General features: G+C 46.6%; 1 protein-coding gene across 6 annotated transcripts in view; it reads left to right on the top strand.

The window, feature by feature from the left end:
* Positions 1-11712, top strand: part of PTPRM (protein tyrosine phosphatase receptor type M) — a 784719-nt gene extending 773007 nt beyond the window's left edge. For all 6 annotated transcript variants that reach the window (XM_019797919.2, XM_011222861.3, XM_034642281.1 and 3 more), the window contains 2 exons: positions 4415-4550; positions 10888-11712. In XM_019797919.2, coding sequence (XP_019653478.1) covers positions 4415-4550; positions 10888-10941 — 190 coding nt within the window. In that variant the 3' untranslated portion in view covers positions 10942-11712. The remainder of the gene's footprint in view (positions 1-4414; positions 4551-10887) is intronic.
* Positions 11713-12383: the final 671 nt, after the last annotated feature.

The raw sequence follows: 12383 nt of genomic DNA, 5'->3' as shown, positions 1-12383 counted from the left end.
GAGGCACCAGGACAGCCCTGAGGGGAAGATACAGAGACCCCTTAAATCACTGCACTTCATAAAGATCCACCAACTATACCCTCCCAAGACCCAGCTGTGACCCCAAAACTAGGCCATTACATTGCCATTCCACATGACGTCTACAGTGGGCTGTTCTCCAGAGTGCTCAGTGGTGGGCATCTGTTGTTTCTGCCCTCTTGACATCCCAGCACCCCGCCCTTCTTCTGGTAAGAGAAACTTGATCTTTCCTCGGGAAATATTTTCCCTAATTCTGAAGTCCTTGTGGTTCCCATGGAGCTGCCTCTTGCTCTCTTGGCATCAGGGTGGGCATGAGACCCATGCCTGGTAAGAGTGTTCATTTTTGTTTAGATTTATGAATCTACATCGGAGATTTTTTAGTTGTGAGAAACAAAGTTAGGTTGAATTCATATCCTCCAACATAGGCCAGAAAAGAATGCATCGAACCACAAAAGCTCTCTGCTGTTCATTTCGGAGGTAAAAACATTATATTCAGCATAGCATAGCGCCACCTAATGGTTGTGGGCAGAGCAGTCCCAGCCTGAGACAGGCATCCAGGTGCTGTAAGTGGAATGGTTCCTTGAATCACAGGTACACTCAGGGTGAGCAAATAGGGTTGTTTTTTTTCTTTATACGTCCTCCAGCTCATAAAACCAGAAGAAATGGATAGAAGTAAGAGATCACCATTTTGCAGCCCTTGATGAAGATAATGGATGTAGACAATGGTCATCAACAGCTGCTGAAAGCATCAGGTGAAAAGCTGGTGGGGGAAAAGCAGTGTGGTATCAGTGAGAAGACAGAAAGTAGGCTAATGGAGCAGAAGAAAAAATCCGGGAATGGAGCCACACCTCAGGGTCACCTGATTTACAACAAAGACCCCCAGCAACACACCTCCTGCAGGGCGGTGGGAAAAGACAGCCTGCGCACCTGGTCTCCCTCCTCGTGCTGGGTGCAGAAATCATTTCCAGATGGACCACGGGCCCAAATCTGAAAAGGAAAACAATGAAGCTTCCAGGAGAAAAGCTTCATGACCCTGAGGTAACCAAAGATGATGTCACGCAAGACACAGAACACTAGCACAAAAGAAAATACGGAAAACTTGGATGTCATTCAAGTCAAGCATTTCTGTTCGTCAGAAGACACCAAGGACAGTGAAAAAGCAAGACAGAACATGGGCAAAGAGTTTTGTGATACGAGCATCTGACAAAGGACTCAGGGCCAGAATGCCTAACTACTGCAAGCCAGTAAGAAAAGATCGACCCAATTGTTTGAGCAATAGACTTGAAGAGAACTTCATTTTTAAACAAAGAAGATGTCTGTAGCCCATAAGCACAGAAAAGCTACTCAGCATTGTTCATTTTCAGGTTAATACACACTAAAACCAGGATCAGATGCCCCCTACATAGTCACCAGAATGGATGAAATTTAAAAGATAAACAAATAAATGAAAATACCAAGTCTTGGTGAGGCTGTAGGGTGACCGGAACTCCCATACCTTGCTGGCAGGAAGTAAATGTGTACTGCCATTTTGGATCCATTTGGCAGCAACACCAAGTGCTAAATATAAATATATTCTCTGAGCGCTTCCCCTCCCAGGTACATGACTACAAACATGAGTCATATGTGCACCAGGAGACGTTTTTATAGCAGGTTTGCTCATAATACCGAAAACTAGAAACAACCCAAATATTCTTCAGCTGGTAGATAAATAAATTATACAGTAGTATATCCATTCAATGGGATTATTCTGAGCAATATAAAAGAACAAAGCACGGATACAAGATGGATAATTCTCAAACAGATAATGTTAAGTGAAATAAGCCAGATGCAAAGGAGTATGTACTGGATGATTCCATTTATACAAAATTCAAAAACATACCAAAGAAATTTATGATGCCAAAAATGAGAACAGGGATCATCTTTGAGCTATTGGTGGCATTGATGAGGAAGAAGTCTGAGGGAGGCCCGGGGGGCTAATCGTGGTCTGCATCTTGATCTGAACGGTGGTTATGTGCCATATGCATTTGAAAATTAACTGAGGTATATACTTACCACTTGTGGATGTAATTGTAGGTCCATTATACTTTATTTATAAAACCGATTTGGGACTTAATAATGAACTGGTCAAGCTGCCATTCTGACACAATGATCAATCTTAAAATCACAAAACAAGGAACAACTTGGTATTTTTGCCTTGCTTCCTAATGAAAGTATACTTGTAAGGTATCCTTGTCTTAAAAAACATGTAACTCTTATGAAGCCATGGAACTAACTCCCAATATATAGGAAATAAGGATTAGAGAGAAACATGTTAAGTGATTCACAGAAATGCAGCGAATGAGAACAACCCAGGATATGGGGACTCTCTCCAGGAAGGATGACCCCATTTCCTCAACCAATGAATTGCCAAGAGAAAAAGAGCAAAGAGGAGCCTATAGATTAAAATAAACTTGTAAGACACATCAGCCAGTTCCAACCTGTGGACCTTGCTTGAATGTGGATTTGGAAAAAGCAACTGTAAGGAAATATCCGAAACAATCTGGGAGATTGGAACGGTAACTAGAAATCCGATTATATTGACACAGTAATATTTATTTTAGATGTAATAATGATATTGTGTTTATTTTTTTAAAAAATCCCTTAGCTCCTTGAGAAATGGTTGATCTCAGAGCTGGTGCAGGGAAGATACAAGATGAGTCTGGAATACCTTGTGGTTCCAGAAAGTAAGGAAGTACTCAGAAAAGAATGGAGGTCTGATGGAGCTTCTAGTGGCCAAAGCCAGAGCAATTTCAGCAACAAAATAAATATTGATACTATTGAATTTTAGCTCATTGAACAAAATTAACATCTATAAGTCTAAACTAACATAAATAATAAGATAAAAGTAAGCAAATGAATTAGTCAAATAGCGGAGAAGAGACAGCTCTCTCTTATAGCAGAGTGTTGAAGGAGAGAGGGAGGTAAAAAATCAATTAGGCGGGGCACCTGGGTGGCTCAGTTGTTAAGCATCTGCCTTCGGCTCGGGGCGTGATCCTGGTGTTCTGGGATCGAGCCCCACATCAGGCTCCTCCACTGGGAGCCTGCTTCTTCCTCTCCCACTCCCCCTGCTTGTGTTCCTTCTCTAGCTGGCTGTCTCTATCTCTGTCAAATGAATAAATAAAATCTAAAAAAAAAAAAATCAATTAGGCAGACAGCAGAGTGGTTGTTGTTGCAGACAGAATCCGCCAATAGATCCTAAAACCGGTGGGTGAAACTTTGAGGAGAGAAGATATTTGCAGAATTCCAAAGGATCTCTCCCAAGATAGTAATTACAAAGAGAAGATAACTACACAGTGAAAAAATGTGTGGGGTACCATCTTAAAAAGTGATGAAGGTCGACATCACCAGCAATAAGACAATTCAGCATCCTGAACCCCTGGAGGAAGGGACAGTCCTTCTGTGGTTTTCTGGCCAAAATGTGTAACCTCATTCCCAATCATGAGAAAGCATCAGACCCAAATGTAGGGACATTCTGCAATTTGTATTTTGTAACGACTTCTCAGACTGTGGATGGGGACCGTGGCTACTTTCTACATCTACATTCTGTATTTTGTATTCTACAAAATAGCTGATCAGCACTCTTCAGGGATGTCAAGGTCAGGAAAAACAAGGAAAGATTGAGGACCTGTCGCAGGTGGAGGAGACTAGGAGCCAGGACAAGTCAGTGCAAAGCAAGGTCTGGGATTGGATCCTGGACCAGAAAAAGGGTATTGGTGACATTTGATGGGTGACAGTGGACTAAGGCCTGTAGTTTAGTTAACAGTATTGTGCCAGTGTTAATTTCCGGGTTCTAATCACACCCTACGACCATATGAGATGTTCACAACAGGGGGAGGCGGGTATGCCAGGAACTCACCGTGCTGTGTTTGCAACGATTCTGTACATCTAAAATTCGTTCAAAATGAAAACTTTTATTCAGAAAGAGCCCTTACGTTTTAAAGATAAATAATGAAACCCTAATGGATTTTTTTAAGGCCAAGTCCATCTTGGAACATAACCAACACTCGTCACGGTTTTTGTGGCAGATACTAGATGCCGTGTTTGTTCACTGGAAATTTTCTGCGGTGGGCCCTTTGAATAAAAACTGATAGGATGCTGTATCCGATTATATAATCCAGGGCAGAGGCGAAGCTAGGAGAGCAGAACGTGCCACCTGATGGTCGCCTCCCGTCAGGTGGCCCGTGGGCCCTGCTCTGAGGCTCATTAACACCATTTGCTTTAATTGGAAGAATCGGCCCCAGGGGAGCGTCCCCCTGGCTTCTGAGGCCCTCTTCGGTGACCTGTTGTCCAGGGCTCGGGCGACGTGGGAGGAGGCAGCGTGAGGGCAAACGCGACCATCTGATTTCTCTTCCGACAGAAACGGGGGAGGCCGTAGTGGGACTTTCTGCGCCATCAGCATCGTGTGTGAGATGCTCCGGCACCAGAGGACGGTGGACGTCTTCCACGCGGTGAAGACGCTGAGGAACAACAAGCCCAACATGGTGGACCTCCTGGTAGGACCCCCCTGCGTCCTGCGGAATGGGGCATTTCTCGCGTAGCTGGCGTAGTTGGCGGTGAAACCGATTCACGGGGGAAGAGACTCGTTCTCAGGAGCGTAACGCAGTCGCTGTGCTTGCGAGGGCTTTTCTCCCTCTCCTGTCTCACTTGGCTCTTCACAGGGAGACTTCACCTCCACGCACTGGCAGCGTGGAAAGAGCTGAAACTCACAAGTGAACATCCTTACGAATTTCCGTTCCTGGCAGTGCCTTCCACATGGCTAAGCGCTTAGTCTGCGCCGGGAGGAAATAATCAGAGCACCCAAAATGCCAGATTTTCAAATTACAGATTTTATAAATAGCTTAATCACCTAATATTTATCAAAGCTGTGAATTTTAGTTTGACATACAGAATATTGCGTTTAATTCTGGTGGCGGTATCTGAGATGCGGATGGAGGAGCCGAGACACAAAGGACTACGTGCAGTTATTTTCTTAGAGTATTTCCGGAAATCTCTTTCTTGTGTGCAGCTATTAAAATGCCAACCACTGTGACTTGCGAATAGAATAGTTTAAAGGAGGAAGCTTTCAGATGAGGTGTCTGTAGTTCTCTGCTAGGGGAAGTAGGATCTGAAGGAAACGGTGGGACGGATCCCAAGGTTGGGAGAATGGCCTGGGGTGGGGAGAGGGAGGAAGACAGGGCTGGTGCCCATGCCACACCTGGAAAGCCCTGAGGCGGTGGGCTTCAAATTTAAAATATAAGAAAGGGACTAAAGAGAGAGTGGAGATTTGAGCTAAAGTTGAGGAAGTAGCCGCGGTCCCAGTCATCCCAGCCGTGCCCCAGGCTGAGTGATGCTAGTCACCAATGCCGACCCACCCCTGGGACATGCCTTCCTCCGCACAGGTCACTCTTCCAGGACGTCTGCTTTCCCCAGGTACATGTGTCCTCCTTGATGGGCTGTTCTGGTTGCAAGAAGCACGGTGCTGCCCGGGGAATTTGGGAAACGGACGCCTGTTCGGCCAGGTGCAGGCTCCCAAAACCATCAGCAGTCAGCACCATGGCTTCTGTGGAAAAAGGACCATGTCCCCCAGACTGCTGCCCTCCCCCCCCAGGGGAGGCCGGGGAAAGCCCAAATTCTCATCTCAGCAATGCTACTAATTCAAGTAGTGACCTCAGACAAATGAACTTGGCACTTTAAGTCTTCTCGGGCCGGGCACTTAGCTTTCCTGAGCCCGAGTCGTGTAAACCAGGGATAATGTTGGCTTATTGAGGTGATCCCGTGAGACAGTTTATATGAAAGTGTTCTGGAACATGCAAAGGTGAGAAAGTGGTTCTTGAGAGTGCTGGTGTCTGCAGGGCACCCTGTGGCCAGCAGGTGAATATGAGCTGCGGGGTGAGGAGGAAGAGGTGGCAGCTGGCAGCTGGCATTCACATGGTGCTTAATACGTGCCGGGCCACACGCTCAGTGCCTTTTATTGAGGCACAGATTTCATGTGGATGGACTGAAAGGCTGGCTGGCGTGTCCCATGTGCGGGTTTCAATAGAACCCACCTCTCTGGAGGTAGAGAACTATCTCACTCCCTGGGACCACCCATGCATTTTGAAGAGTTGTACCAGCGGGAACCCTCAGTCTCCTGGGCTGGGGGCAGTTGAGATAGGGCAGCTGGGCCGTCCGAGGTGGCCTGAGTTTAAGACAGATAAGAAGGTGAGCAGAAGATGGAAGCAAATACCTCAATTAAAATATTCTGACTTCATGGCATTTAATCTCTGGGATTCAGGGACAGATGTGTAGCTTCCAAACTTTGGTTGGTACTTGGGCAAAGCTAACCTTGACGAAAAAATATATATATCATTTCCCTGTCACTACAGCCTGAATTAAGCAGGTCATTAGTAATAAACCCTTCCAGGCCTTTCCACTAATGGCTCTGGCTGCAGCTTTCATCACTCACGAATTTTTATATGCAGAAACAGCGTGGCTTTTTCCAAACCAGTGGTGCAGACTAAAGGATGGAGGTGATTCTTCGTGAACTGAATGGACATGTAGGTGCCTGGACCAGCAGGGAGCCCACTCTTCTATAATAATTTAGGCGTTTCTGTGATCAGGTGTTACTCTAATAGAGAAAATAGGATCTTTGGGCGCCCAAACTTCCGACGGTCAGTACTAGATTTAGGTCTGTGCTGAAAAATATAAGGAAAGTTTTCAGTTTCCTGGAAGAATGTCTGATAAATTTGTTACAGTGACTGTTAGCAAAATAATAGGTAAAATCTGGTGACCAGAGGAAAAAATGTCACAGGGCTCTTTTCAGTGGGCTTGAAGCTTCCTGAATTAAATAAGGATCTATGTCATTTGTTTGTTGTTTTTGCTTACAAGCATAATTTCTGTTAGTTTGGCAGTCACATATATGTATGTCGGGTGAGGGAATTAAGTAATTCAGGTCAGGGTGATAAAACCCAATACAATGTTATTGGGCATAAAAGCACAGTCTTCCTAGCTACATTTTAGAATAATGAAATTCTCCAGAAAGTTCTGGAGCGCACTTCTGTGCTGGCCTGCTGGGGAGGCAGAGAGAATGGGGTGTGGAGGGCCCAGGCCTGGGCCCCACAGGATGTGCTCAGCCTGGGGGGAAGGGGGCTTCCTCCTACCTCCTGCTTGCCTGGTTAGATTCAGATGGAGTCCCCAGTGCCTGAGCTCCTTTGAAGTTTCCAGGGAAATGGGATGCTTCAACAAACATCTCCTCTCTCACTTTTGTCCTCACTGGGCTTTAGAAGTTTCCAGAGCTCCGTTTTATTTTTATTTTTTCCCCAGGGCTCTGTTTTAACAGAGAAACAGCCTTTGGGGGACAGATCTTTCCTCAAGAAACATATTATCCCCTGGGAGATAGGGGAACTCTAGCCAACATGAGATTTGACATACGTATACATTATACAGTGGTTACCAAGTTCAAAATGGTTAACTCGTCCGTCACCCCACTTAGGTAACATACTTGACTGGTGTGTGTCTGTGGTGAGAATGCTTAAGATTATTCTCAGCAACTTCCAAATACACAATACTGCATCACTAACTGTAGTCACCGTGCTGTACATTAGTTCCCCAGAACTTCTCATAACCGAAAATTTGTACCCTTGACCAACAACACCTCATTTCCCACCCCCAGGTCCTGGAAAGCCCCATTTTATTCTGTTTCTATAGATTGACTTTTTTTTTTTTAATGAAAGCTTTAAAGACCCCTGAGCCCTGAGTCAGAGACATACCGCGGTCTCATCGAGGGGTCTCCTTGGCTGGTTACATCCAAAGCAGACGGCCTCACCTATGATGATTGGCACACTGGGGACCATTTGACCCTCCGGGCAGGGGCATCCATCAAAAGGGTTTTTCCAGACTCTGGGACCTGTCAGCACCAGATCCAGATGAAATCGTACAAGTTGTTTTAGGTTCAAAAAGCAAGTGCGTTGGGGAGAGCACTGCTGCCCCAGGTGAGCCGTGAGGACTGCTCTCTGAATCTTGGGTGCTGCCCGTGCGCAGAGAGACTGCAGGGCCCCGAATTCCTCAGACACGGGCACAGCTCGAGTCCTTCAGGGAGCTTCCCAGAGCCACTTGCAGGCCTTGTGGCCTTGGGACGTCCTCACTGAGTGAACAGAGTGGGGAAGTGGGGGATTGGAAACAGAACCTCACTTGCAGGTGCCTCTTTAGCGTTCACTTTCTCCCTCTCTGGGAGAACGGGGTGAGGCTGCAGGGAAGGTGGGGTTGGGGGCTTCGGAGGGGAGTAGCTCGCCGCCCTGGTTCCAGTCCTGCCCAAGGATGACCCCTGCTCATGTCACTTGTTCATGCCCAAAGCCAGCTAATGTTGCCCAGATCAGGAGAACTTGGGACCGAGGCAGAAATGTTCTTTTTTGTCCCCTGTGTGGCTCAATTATACCGCTCAAAAAGCAAGCGAGCTGAGAGAGGAAACCCCAGAAGATAGGCCTGTGCCTGGCGATCGAGGGTAATCAGTTTCCGGCACAAGGGGATTTCAGACATTTCCTGAGGTGCTTGGGGGAGGGCACACAACAATGTATGGTCTTCCTTCTCACTCCCTTTATTTTTCTGATGCTGAAACCAGTCATCACAGACGCTACTGGGATTGACAGTTTGCTTAGGAAGGATGAGATGATGGTGAATTCATTCTGAAAATTGTAGTCATGTCTGGGAGGGGGCAGCTTCGGAGATTTCCAACACAGCAGCCCCTTAGCAGTGAAGCCTAAAATCCTTTTGGGGTTGTGGCTGGAGGCCAGCAGCTATATGATGCTCTAAATGCATGATCGTCTGTTAAAAGGATGGCTTGTTGTAGGCACGGAAATTGCACAGTTAGGTTTATGCGAGACCATGTTTATGCAGTAAGTAATTGGATCTCTCAGATTTCCATGAAAAACATTAATTGTCTCCGTGAAGGAGGCAGGAGAACAGGGTTGACCACTTTGTAGTTAATATGTCAGCCCGGCAATCTGACAACATGGCCTTTTAGAATTTTGAAGTGCAAATGGTTTCTTTTAAATATTTTGAAAATGAAAGTATCAAATCCTGAAATATGAGTCAGAAAGCTTTGGTGAAGACGTGTGTTCAGTTCTCTCGGGCGTACACCTAGGAGTGGAATTGCTAGGTCACAGGCGTACTCTTCGTGGATTTTCTGCAGTGCTGCACCTTTCACAGTCCCACCAGCAGCATACGGGGCTCTGGTTTCTCCTCGTCCTCACTGCTTGTTATTGTCTGTCTTTTTTTATCTTAGCCGTCCTGGTGGGTGCTGCTGCTACCAGTGCTTTACTCTTGTGGCCCCTCTAGGATGTTGAAATGGTCTGTTTGCTTCCTGTCTTCCCCTCCAGATTGTAAATTCCCAAAGGCCTAAAGCTGCATCTTAAACTCCCTAGTCTCTAGCCTTCAGTGTTTATTGGGTTGAATCAAATGCTGCTAAACCCTTATTTTGTCATCATCTGCACATATAGCCAACGTTTGACTCCCCCCCCAACTGTATGTCAGGTTCTGTGCTAAACACTGGTGTATTACACACAAAGGAATAAAGTATGGCTCTTGTCTTCAAATAAATAGGTTGGACCTGTGGGGCCTATAGAGAAGAAAATGTAGGTGAAGACAGGAAAATTGCAATGACTAATTAAGAGGCACATATCCCGAAAATGGAAATTTAGTTTTAATCAATTTGGCAAACCCAAAAAAATAAGAGATCCGTTTCCTTGGTTGCGGCCATCGTGTTGGGTAGTGAGACCGTGGTGTGCACTCTCACACCTTGTGAAAGCTTATCTCTTACGGAGATGGGAAAAGAGCCTTCCAGATGCTGAGCCCATCTGTCCCAGCTGCTGAGCTGGCCCAGGCAGCACATAGAAGCATCCTCCACTGCTGTGTCCCTCTGCTTGGCTCAGAGGCCACACTCAGGTGCAGCACACCACACAAACGCAGGTGCAGAATGCCCTCTCCTAACACCTGAGACCCCAGCTGGGCCAGGACCTCATGCAGGTCTTCCGCAGGGCAAGGTCCATGATCTGAGCAAGCTGTGCTCAAGAAAATGCCTTCACTGCCCGATTAACAGCTGACAGGTGGCTCCCAGGACGTCTCCAACACTTCCCCTCTGGGCCTTTCCTTATCCAGTTCTCCTACCTGGAATGCCTGTTTTAACCCCCGCTAGGAGTTAGCAGTTACCTGCTACCCCTTTGCAGGTCCTCCCTAGGAAGTTCTGCTCCCTCCTCCACTGCACCCATGTCCGGGGACCATCCGTGGGCCCTGCTCAGCTCTGCGCGGTGTGTTATCATTGGGTACTGCTCTCAACCTCCTCATTGGACCCCGGACTTCCCAAAGCCAGGGACCACGTCAACGTGTTTGGTACTTAAGAGGTGCTTGATAAATTCTCATAAAATGGAAGACTCCCTGCTGACTGAAAGTCGAGGGTATAGTTGGGCCAGGAGTGACACATTTATTTGTTGAGGCCCTTGTATGAGCAAGTCACAAAGTTGTTTCCCCCAGACTTCAGGCTTCCCCCTAGCTCTCGGTTTTCCCACACTTTGTGTTCAGGCTGTTGATTACAGGTAAACATACATGTGTGGACAAACCTGTATGTGTTCCAGTTCTGCAGAACTTTCCAGGAATTCTAGTGAAGGTAGATGTCAAAATACCTTTCATCAGGCCTTGTGGGGAACATCTCCAGACAGCGGATGCATTTGTGGTTCACAGCCATGACTTGCTGATTCATTTCTGATTCAAATCCTTCTCAGTTTGATTTCTTCCCATTAAAACCCTGATCTGGCATAATTGCTTTCACGGCACCGGCCTTTAGATATCACAGAACTGACATCTTCTGCTTCTGCTTTCCAGGACCAGTACAAGTTCTGCTATGAGGTGGCCCTGGAGTACTTGAACTCTGGCTGATGCACGCCAAGCCTTTCAGCCCACAAAGCCAAGACGTTCCACGGTGTTTGTGTCGATGAGATGAGGACTTCTCAATATGCTTATTTTGCTTTGCATAATTGGCTCTTTTTAAGAGCCCAAGAAAGCGTTTCTAAAACTGCTTTGCACTGCCCAATTCCCAGCAATGCTGCTGCCTGACGGAAAAACACACACCCGGCAGAGTCGTCGAATACTGTCCTCCTGGGCATCGGCTTGTTAGAGCAGCGTAGACATCTGGTAAACTGAAGAGCACAATTATATTCTTATGAAGGAATTTGTACCTTTGGGGTATTATTTTGTGGCCCGTGAACCCTTTGTTATTGTTACAGCTGAGTGTACATTTTTGTTTTGTGGAGAATGCTACCTGGCATTATGATAATATATTATTTTAGTTAATATTTGTATTTTAACATGTTGCATAATATAAGCTTATGTACCTTTCCAAGACTAACAGATAAACGTATTATGAACAAAGATATGTTGTATGAGTTGTTTCTATCAGATTTGTATTGTTTCCAAGGGAAAAGCTTGGGAAGAAGTCAGTTCGAAAATGCAAAGCTCGACGATAAGGTTCACAGATCCAAAGCTCTTCCCTTTGTTTATATTGTAAATATTTTTGATTTCATCAAATTATTTATTCATTAAAAGAAATTTTTGTGAAGCACAGTGAGTGACAATCATTTTTATGAAGCGCAGGAAATGATTGTATGATGTGACCTTGTGTGAACTCTTTCTCAATAAATAAAGACCCGTGACCAGTCTTGCTGTATTCCTGCTGTCCCAGCGCCCCGGCGATGGGGGCAGCTCCGGTCACCGCAGGCCCCTGGCAGACAGATGGGGTCTGTTGGCCTGGAGCAGGTAGGGTTGGGAGTTTCGAGAGAGAACTTCTGTCAGTGAGAAATCCTGGCCATCCTGGGAGCCTTCCCGGGGCTGAGGAAACACAAGCCCCAGAGCCGCCCGGCCCCTAACCTGGTGGGCACACTGTTCAGAGTGCACTGGGCCGATGCCAGGGCCCCACTTACTGACCAGAACAACCTCTTCCTTTCTCTGTTTCACCTCAGTCAGTGGGGGAAGCCCCTGTCCTCTCCAGGCCTCATTCAAACCTGAAACTTGCTGAGAGAACACTTTTTGAAGGGTTAAAGGATCAGAGTGCATTTAAGCAGGACACAACGCTGAACGAGACAGTCCCTGCCAGAGGGAAAGATCACGCAGGGCGGCCCGCTCCTCGCTCCTCAAGGGCTCTGCCGACCTCTGAAGGAGGAGGCTAGGCCGCACACTTACAGTGTGAGTTCGCACTGAGTTGCAGGCTACGTTAAATGATTCCCAGCGGATGATGAGGATGAACTTTGACCCCCCAGGTCTATATCAGAAACTATGCAGGCCGCCTCCCCAAGAGGCAGCGGGTCCTCCCTGTGACAGCAATG

This window comes from Ailuropoda melanoleuca, chromosome 14, assembly GCF_002007445.2.
Source record: "Ailuropoda melanoleuca isolate Jingjing chromosome 14, ASM200744v2, whole genome shotgun sequence".
Taxonomy (NCBI): domain Eukaryota; kingdom Metazoa; phylum Chordata; class Mammalia; order Carnivora; family Ursidae; genus Ailuropoda; species Ailuropoda melanoleuca.
The sequence above is the reverse complement of the archived record's forward strand: the minus strand, read 5'-3'. Positions and strand labels throughout refer to the sequence as shown.